A 9,122-nucleotide genomic window follows, 5' to 3' on the forward strand; every position below is an offset into this window, starting at 1 on the left:
AGCCCTCGGGGGGCTGAGCACCCCCATGTGCTGCCCACAGGGGCGTGTGCTCCCACCCGGGGCAGCACCCGTGACCCTGGCCCAGTGGAGCCCAGGACAGTGCTCCGGGCAGGGGTGGGCAGCACCCAGCCCAGCACCAAAGCCGTGCCATACCATCACTGGGAAAACAATAGCAGCCATGGTGGACTTGAGGACCCAGAGCAGGGCCAGGCAGAGCAGCTGGATGATGGTGTAGAGGTGCACCCGGCGCAGGGGCACGTGGCGGAGGTAGGAGAGGTCTGGCTGGTGCTTGGCTGGCATCAGGAGCAGCCTCACACGGTCCATGAGCTGTAGTGAGAGGATAGCAGGTGGGTCACACAGCTCCAGCTGCTGGGCAGCTGTCACCCACCTCCCTGTTGGGACCAGGGCCAGCAGGATAGGTGTTTGCCATCAGTTCTGCAGTCCAGCCCTCCTGCCCTCTGTGCTGGCCTCCAGCTGATGCCTGGGCCAGTGAGTTTGTCTGCAAGACCACAGGGCCTGGGACCACTGTCACCTCAGGCCAGGGAAGTGCTTCCAGGCAAACCTCTAGAAAGGGCACAAGCTGCTCTTAAAGGGTTAACTGAGAGATAACACCCCTTGATCTCCCTTCCTGCATGCAGGAAACTGCTGCTGCCTCCTCCAGAGCACAAGTCTGTGTTTTCCAGAGGAAGGGAGGGAAGGAGAGAGTTTCCCAGCCTGTCATTCAGAGCAGGGTAATTGCAAGGAAAATGTACTGTTTAGAGGAAAACATGGGCTAGATAATTCTGGAGTGGGGATTTTTTTCCCCTACATGAGTTTCTCAGTAACGGAACAGAACTGGCACATCAAGCAATGCCAATACCAAAGGACCAGCAGATCCCAGCTCTGCCTGCAGCTCCCAGGCAGGGAAGCCCCTGTGGCTTTGAGAACATGTCTGGGTTATCCACTGGTCCCTCTATTTCTCCCAAGCCACCTGATCCACCAGTGCTCAAGTTGTTCCTGCCCCTCAGCATCCCAGGCCCCTCCTTTTCGCTTTCCTTTGCCCCAGGAAGGTCCCTCTCTCCCTCCTTGTCCTGGGCCCGGCAGGAGACAGCCCTGTGCCAGGCTGCACATCACACAGAGCCAAAATCCAGGCTCTGCTGTGCAGTAGGAGCTGGTGCTGAGCAAACACTCTCATCCCCCAAACAGCCCCCAGCAGTCCCCCTGGCACAGCTCCCCTCACCTGGATGCTGTTCAGTGCTGCCACCCCCATGTGCAAGAATACTCCATACAGCACTGGCATCGGGATGTGCTGCAAGACAGAAGGGGGGGGGGGGCAGCAGGGGGGTTCCCTGCAGGGGAGTTCCCTGCAGGCTCTGTGCCTCCTAAGTGTCCTCTCTTGTCTAAGGGCCCTCACACATGGTCACTGCCTTGGCCCCTTCATTTCCACCAGCCCAGCCTAGCCCTGTTGAACCACATGAGGTTTGCACAGACCCATGTCCTCCATGGTCCCTTTGGATGGCATCACATCCCTCACCTGTGTCACTGCACCTCTCGGCTTGTTGTCATCTGCATATGAACTCCATCCTACTATGTCTTTGATGAAGATATTAAATAGTACTGGTACCCTTGAGAGTTACCTCTCCTTACTGGTTTCCATTTGGACATTGGGTCAATGACTGCAAGTCTCTCGACATGGCCATCCAACCAATTCCTGATCCATCTGACAGTCCATCCTTCAATTCTATATCTTTCCAGTTTGGATGAGGATGTTGAGGTGGGGCTGTATAAAAGGCTGTACAAGACCAGCCTCAGAGGTGAGGAAAGAGGTCAAGGGAAAAGCACCCAGCTCCCTGCCTGTCAGCTAAGCTTCCTGTGCTGGATTGATGGGATGAGGGGCAGCCGGGTGAGGAACCTCCTAGCCTTGCAGGATATGGCCACGCTCTGCTTAGGAAAAGAGGCCAACCCAGCAGCAAGACTCCCTACCTTGAGCACAGGGGCCATGAAGACAGAGACTCCCATCAGGACGAAGACAGCCAGGCCTGTCAGCCTCTGCTCCCTGTGGGTGGCAATGCAGCTGTCACAGGTGCCAGGAGTCCCCCAGGAGCCTGCATCCCTGCCTGCCCTCCTGGCCCTGTGGTCTCTGCTCTTTTCAGCTTTGATGGCCACAGGGAATGGGGCCACATCTCTGGGGAGACTGGCAGCCTCAAAGCCAGGTCTGACACCCAGTGTGGGCATGTCCCTGTGCCCTGATTCCTTAGTCATGGACAACAGGTCCTCCAGAGCAGGGTCCAGGCTCGTGGTGTACCTGATGCCCAGGAACTCAGGGTGCTCGCCAGGGGCTGAGGTTGAACTCTCCTTCCTCAGACTCTCCATGTGTGCCAGGGAGATGACAGTGGCTGAGACGTACCAGGGGAGGCCAGTGACAGAGGTGACAACCATCAGGAGGGAGACACAGAGGAGGTCCAGGTGGAAGCCTGCTCCTTTCTACAGGGGAAGAGGCAGTGGGACTGGGAGCAGGCCATCTCCCTGGCAGCATTGCAGGGGTCTGCCTACCTTCCTGGTGAGTTCAAATTGCCACTCTCCCCTGGCTGCTTCCTCTGTGCCCAGCTGAGACCTGTGCCCTCCCTGTGGGCTGGTTCCTGTCCCCTGCTCACCTGCAGCTTGTACTCCCTGCGGTTAAGGATGACAGCTGTGATCTGCTGGTCCATGAAAATGAGGATGGTGACGAGAACAGCAGGCACTGCAGACACCAGGCAGAACCACCATGGGTTGGCTCCAAAGGGGAAAATGATCCAGCCCCGTGCTGGGTTTGTGGGCTGTGGAGAGCAGAAGGGTCATGGCACCTGTGGCTGGGGGCTGTGGCACAGGTGGGTGATGGGACCAGGCCCAGGTGCCCAGGAAGGAGCTCTACAGGGATCCCAGGATGCTCCAGCTGGGAAGAGGATGGGCATCCTCCTCCCTCATCCTGGGAATGCTCCTGGGCAGTGTGGCCCCCCAGCCTCCCACAAGGACACCCTGGCTATGGCAGAGCAGAGTATTGTTCTCAGACACCACAAGCTAGGAGTCAGGCATGTGCCCACAGGAGCAGGTGAAAGAGGTGGCATTGGGCAGTGGTGGCAAGCTCTGAGCTGCTGCCAGCCTCCCTCCACACCCAGGGTGAGGAGCCCAAGCCCAGAGTTGAGCCTGTGGCTCTTGCTCCAATGTGAGCTGTGCTGTGACACGGTTAGCCCAGGACTCAGACAGGTTATTTACAGACCATGGGATCAGTTGTGTTCAGCCCCTTCTCATTTCCAGGGGTGCAGCCCACACCCCTATAGGGCTGGAGCCAGTGGTGGGAAGGACAGTGACAGCATGGCAGGATGGCCAGTCTTGGGGACAGACCCACACCCTGACAGTGCCATGCCCACCCCAACAGCACCTTCAGCTCACTGGGGACAAGGAGCTTGGGGGTCTCCAGGCCTAGGGCAGCATCAATGGCGCAAGAGACGAGGATGGCCAGGATGACGGCGAAGTCACTCACCACCTTCCGCACCTGCAGATGTAGAGAGCTTGGCCTGGGCTGGTTGGGTCAGGGAGGATGCTCCAGGAGCACCCCTGGGGTGCAGTGCCCAGAGCTATCCACACACCAGTGGGATGGGTGGCCAAAGGATGCTCACCCCTGCAGGGAAGTAGCAGCTGCTCCTGAAGTGCTTGAGTGCAGTACAGGAGAGGAAAGTGCCCCAGAAAAGCAGGAAGGAGAGGAGAGTGACATCAGGCACATACTGGTAGCTGGTCCCCAGAAGGTGCCCACCACGATCCAGGCACTGAGTCCTGCTCAACCCCACCGGGGTGACAGGAGGCTGCAGGAACAGGGCAGGTGACAAGCAGAGGTGACACATGGACACCTTGGACCCACCCCAGCCCCTTGCCCACCTGCCTGGGAGCAGGGGCTGTACCTGCCAGGGAGCCAGGGACAAGGGCAGTGATGTGTCATTCCCTGCAGAGCTGGGACCTGCAAGAGGACAGGGGGTCAGGGTGGTGCACCATCAGGGATGACTGGAACAGCACTGCCATCAGGGTGGGGCCCCAGGCTCTCCCGAAGGGCTCAGGGTGCTGGATGGAGCCACATGGGACCCCTGAGGCCCCAGCCCTGGCTGATGCCCAGGGAGCACTGAGAGGGGATGCCTCTGTGAAGGGCTCAAATGAAGCAGCAACCACTCAGAGGTACCACTGGCCCCAGGCTGGTCAGCACTGATGCTTTTGACACATGGTATGTGTCCCATTTCCAGGGTCAATGTGGACAATTCAAGCCCCAGGAAGCACCTTCTGACTTACAGACTGGGCTAGAAACATCAGAGCAAACCCACCCTCCTGCAGCACCAGGCATCCCCCATCCCAGTGACACTGGAGCTGGGCCAAGGTTCTCCTTGCTCCTAGAACTGCCCTGCCTGATGCCTGGGCAGCTCTGTGGGGCAGGAACGGATGGACAGACTGCATAGAGGGAAGTGGAGGAAGGGATTACACAGTCTGCTCCTCCTCCAGTGCCTTCCCCCATCTAACCAGGCTGCGAGGTCCCAGTGGGGTCCTGGGGCAGCAGTCTCCTGCTCCCCAGCCACCCACAGCTGCTTGGGCTCACCAGGGCTGGACAAATTGCAGGTGCAGCTGTAGGAGGTGACGTTGTCCAGCCGGTACTGCCAGTTGATGGGGAAGGCATCTGCCAGGCTCAGCATCTTCTTCAGGGAGTCGTAGATGAATATCAGGCTGATGAGAGCGCAGAAGCCTTCCTCGGTGAAGCGGGTGAAGTACCGCACCAGGTGACTGGCCTCAGTGGCCACCAGCACCACACCAAAGAAGGCCACCCAGAGCCCAATCCAGAGGCGAAACTCCAGGTAGTCCAGGCTGTGGTCCCTGTGGGGAAGGGTGACCCAAAGCCTCACCACCTACCTGTGCTGGTGGTGGCCCATGCCCCAGCCAGGGACAGTAGCCTCAGGATTTGTCCTTGACAGGGCACTCACTGGCTGAAGGAGAAGAGGAGGCGCTCGAAGACCAGCACGGGGCCAGTGCTGCTCAGGATGGTCAGGGGCTGACCCGAAAAGAGGCAGAAGACAAAGCCAGCAAAGGCTGTGCCCAGGAAGCTCTCCAGCACCCCCTGAGATACAGGGAAGGGGTGTCAGGCACATGGCAGAAACAGGGGTGCCAGGCCTGTTGCCCCCAGCAGCACAGCTGCAGACACACCTCCCTGCATGGCACGGTGCAGGGTCAGTGCTGGGGACTATGGGGGAAGCACATGGGATTTGGGCTTTGCTCAGCATGCCCTGGAGGCACCAGTGGAAGGTGGGCACCCAGGAGCCCCGTGGTCTGGGCTGAGTAGGGTTGGTGCTAGGAACCCTGTGGCCACGCTGACCTGCATGTTGCTGGTTGCATCCCCCAGCATGCCCCCGAAGGTGATGGCATTGGTGACCGTCGCCAGGTAGATGTAGAGCACTGCTGAGAGGCACTGGGGGTGCAGGGCATCAGAGAAGTCACTGCCATACCACGGTGCCTTCCTCCGGATGTCTCTCAGCAGCCCCCCAAAAAGCCTGAGGTGGAGAAGGGAGGCCTCAGAGCAGCCCCCACAGCCAGGCATCACCCCTGAGAGAGCTGCACAGCAAGGGATGGTCCCTTCCCCAGGAGACATCAGCCCAGAGGGCTTTGGACAGGACGACCCCACGAAAGCCAGTGCCCTCCCCCGAAACTGGCACCTTGCTGCACCTCCCACCACCCTTGTCCTTCCAGGCACCCACCTGCCCGTCCTCTCCAGCTCCTCCCCAGAGCGCAGGTGCCCTGGGCTTGCTCTGTTCCCAGCGGCTGCCATGTCCCCATTGCCATGGGGCTGCTGGTCTGGCAGGTCCACAGCAGTCCTGTGGCAGAACAGAGCCTGAGACAACAGGCTTCAGGTTGGGGCCCTCAGGATCCAGCTGTGCCTAGGGGGCACTATGAGGGGACAGGGAGGATGGAGAGGGGACAGAGATGCAAGCAGGGCTGATGGGACCTTGTGTATCTTCTGATAATGGGGCAGAGGAGAAAGATTGGGAGGAAAAGACAGCAGGCTGGACTAGATGACTTTTGAAGGCCCTTCCAACCCAACCATGATCTCCTCCAGCAAGCTCTGGAGCCAGCCCTTGCAGGACTAGTTTTGGTGGAGGATGTGGGCAGAATAAGGAGTGTCCTGCTCACAGGATGATTTTCACATTTGAGTGCTGAATCTCAGCATTCCCAGCAGCTCCCTTTGGAGGGTACATGGTGGATTTTTGCCATCCCCTACCAAGTGGGACAACAGGACTAACAGCAGCAGGGACCAGAGCTGTCATCCTCCACTGGAGCTGCAGAGGGGCCTGGCTGGGAGGACCTTCTTGCTCCTGGGCAGCTTCATCCCCATGGAGATGGAAGTTTCAATGTCACAGGCAGAGGTGCCCCACCCTGGGACCCTGCAGAGGGGCTGGCAGAAGTTGGGGTCCCACCTCCTGTGCTGAGATGGCAGACAGCTCAGTGGAGGAATGCGTGCACTGGGGTCCCATTTCCCAGGAGGAAGCACAATCAGCTCATCCAGGAACTCCTCCATCCCGGTGATGAGGTCCTCTCGGTGCTCAGCCTGCCGGGCAATCCTTTGGAAGAGCTGTGGGGAGATGCAGTAGTTTATCCACCATGTCCCTGCATTCTGCCACTTGGAGCCTTCCTCACAGCCTGCAGCTATCACAGAGAAACAAACCCATCCAGTTCAGCACAGTGGGTGCTCCTACATCCTACAGACCCACCCCAAACCTTTGTTTTCTTATCCTGAGCAGGGAAGTCACCAGGTCACCCCATCCTCTGCTCCCTTGCTGCAGCCCGCAGGATAGAGGAGCCCCGGTGTCCCCATCCCACCCATGGGTGCTGCACCAGTCTCACCTCATCTGTCAGCAGCGTGGCCATGGCTCTGCCAACCTCGTGGTAGGCTTTCACTTTGGGGGGACCCAGCAGGATGAAGAGGAACCTGGAGGCGAGGAAAATACAGAGCAAGGGATTGTCATGAGCCCTTGCTCCCCAGAGCTCCCCGGGGACCTGCCACCCATCTGGCACGGAGGAGAGAACAGCAGGTGGGTGGATGTCCTGCTCCTCCCGGCGGATGGGTGCTCTGGGCAGAGTAACCAGGAGGTGGCAATGTCCCTCCTGATAGCCGCCTGTCTCCGCGCGTTCCCTAAATCCCCAGCTCGAGGGGCACGATGACCATTTTCCCTTATGGTTTCAGACTGTGCGTTCCTGAGCCATGGGGAAACAGTTCCTGCCCTGCTCCTCTGCCCCTAGCCCGTCCCACCGCTCAGAAGAGCATCGTGGGCAGCGAGAGGGCAAGAGGCTTCTGCAAACCTGCGTCCTGTCCCCATCACCAGCCCCCACGCTCCCAGCAGTAAGTGAAGAGGATCCAGAGCCTCCTAAGAAGGACAGGGAATGCAGACCCCAGGTGGGGATGATATCCACTCCCCCCGCCGCGGCTGCCCAACAGATGCTCCACTCTCAGCCCATCGTGGTATGCTCCTAAGGAGCTGGGAAAAGCAGGAGGGGAAGCAGTGAGGAAGGGGTCTGGGACTGCAAGTGGAACTGGGTGTCATTCCCTTTGCTTTGGCCAAGCAAAGACTTGTCCTGTGTGGGAGGGAGTGGGGGAACAGAGACAAAGAGGGCACAGGGCCATGGGCCATGCTCCATTACCTGCTGGGTAGAGCAACTTCAGCCAGTGAGCCGAGGGACACCCCACGCCTGAGGCGAATGAAGGCAGTGAAGGGCTGCTCCAGGAATTCAACTTCACCGACAGCAACGTGGGCTGCTTCGGCCCCCCGAGGGACCTTCTTCCTAAATCGGTTTGTCAGCTGAAAGCAAAGGGATGCTCAGGTTGCAGTGGCTGGGCACCTGGCATGCAGCAGCTGCTCCCAGCCCGGCTCCATCCTGCCTTACCTGCTCCCTAAGAGGTGTTTTGGAGAGCTGGGCTCCAGACTCTGACCTGCCTTTGGCCTTCCCTGCAAAGAAAGGGAGGAAGCAGCAAAATCCATGTGCAAGCAAATGGCCAGTGTGGGTACTGCCCCAGGCTGGTGACAGCAGGGGAATGCCTGGTGGGACAGGCATGTTTCCTACCTCGGCAGGGGGAGAGGCTGAGCTCAGCAAGAAGCTGCAGCAGGGATTTTGTGGGCTGGTGCCGTGGCTGGAGGAGCAGGAGGGCTGCCAGGCGCTCCCTCAGTGTGGGCTGCAGCTCTGCTTCCTCAGGCTGCCCGGAAAGCATCTTGTCTGCATCAGGGACAAGGACAGCCCTGAGTCTCCCTGGTTTGCTGCCAGTGAAAAGCCCCCTTAACTAGAGCAGCAGGCAGCCACCCCAGGTACCCAGCTGTCAGCATGCATCAGTGCTGTTCTGTAGGCACCTCCTGGTGGCCTGTCCCTCTCTGGTGACCAGCTTGTCCCTTGCAGGTGACCTTTGCATTACCCATGTACCAATTATTTCCTTGAAACTGGTGGCATCCAGGTCCAGGAGCATCATCCCCTCTTGCAGGCATGTCCTCAGTTGGAAGAGGCTGTGCAGGGGGAGGGCTGGGACATGGGGTACACTCCAGCGCTCCCCACCATCCTCCACCTTCTCCTCGAACTTTATCCACCTGCCCAGGGAGATGTATGGGGTCAGCAGCAGGGTAGTCCTCTGACCCATGCCAAGCAGCAAGAGCTAGAGCCTGGGTCTATCTCTGAGCTTAGCATGGGGCTGGCACAGGCAAGGAGAGGTTTGTGGGGCTCAGAGGGTGCTGCAGTGGGCTCACAGAGCAGGGACAGCTGGGCAGCCAAAGTGGTCACATCCCCATTCCTGGAGACCCACACCTTGCTCTGATCTGACTAGGGATATTTCAGCAGTCATGGGATGACAGAATGGTTTGGGATTGAAGGGACCTTAAAGATCACCTAGTTCCAAGCCCCTGCCATAGCAGGACACCTTCCATTAGACCAGGTTGCTCAGAGCTCTATCCAACCTGGCCTTGAAGACTTCTGGGCACGGGGCAGCCACAACCTCTCTGGGCAACATGTGCCAGTGCCTCATCACCCTGATTGGGAAGAATTTATTGCCAATATCCCACCTAACCCTGCCGTCTGGCAGTAAGAAGCTATTTCCTCTTGTC

The 9,122-nt window shown here is 59.0% G+C and overlaps 1 protein-coding gene across 1 annotated transcript; it reads right to left on the bottom strand.

Moving 5' to 3' along the window:
- Positions 1-153: 153 nt before the first annotated feature.
- LOC103801475 (electrogenic sodium bicarbonate cotransporter 1-like) lies at positions 154-8,677 on the bottom strand (the record flags this gene model as incomplete). Its single annotated transcript, XM_009073894.1, has 18 exons — positions 154-327; positions 1,220-1,288; positions 1,963-2,035; positions 2,285-2,463; positions 2,634-2,795; positions 3,398-3,511; positions 3,636-3,818; positions 3,927-3,963; positions 4,579-4,866; positions 4,974-5,107; positions 5,363-5,537; positions 5,742-5,858; positions 6,459-6,613; positions 6,886-6,970; positions 7,681-7,838; positions 7,924-7,985; positions 8,101-8,250; positions 8,452-8,677. Coding segments are annotated over 18 exons (2,541 nt in total), but the record flags the coding sequence as incomplete, so codon positions are not given.
- Between the last annotated feature and the right edge of the window lie 445 nt (positions 8,678-9,122).

Source organism: Acanthisitta chloris, unplaced genomic scaffold, assembly GCF_000695815.1.
Source record: "Acanthisitta chloris isolate BGI_N310 unplaced genomic scaffold, ASM69581v1 scaffold31280, whole genome shotgun sequence".
NCBI lineage: Eukaryota > Metazoa > Chordata > Aves > Passeriformes > Acanthisittidae > Acanthisitta > Acanthisitta chloris.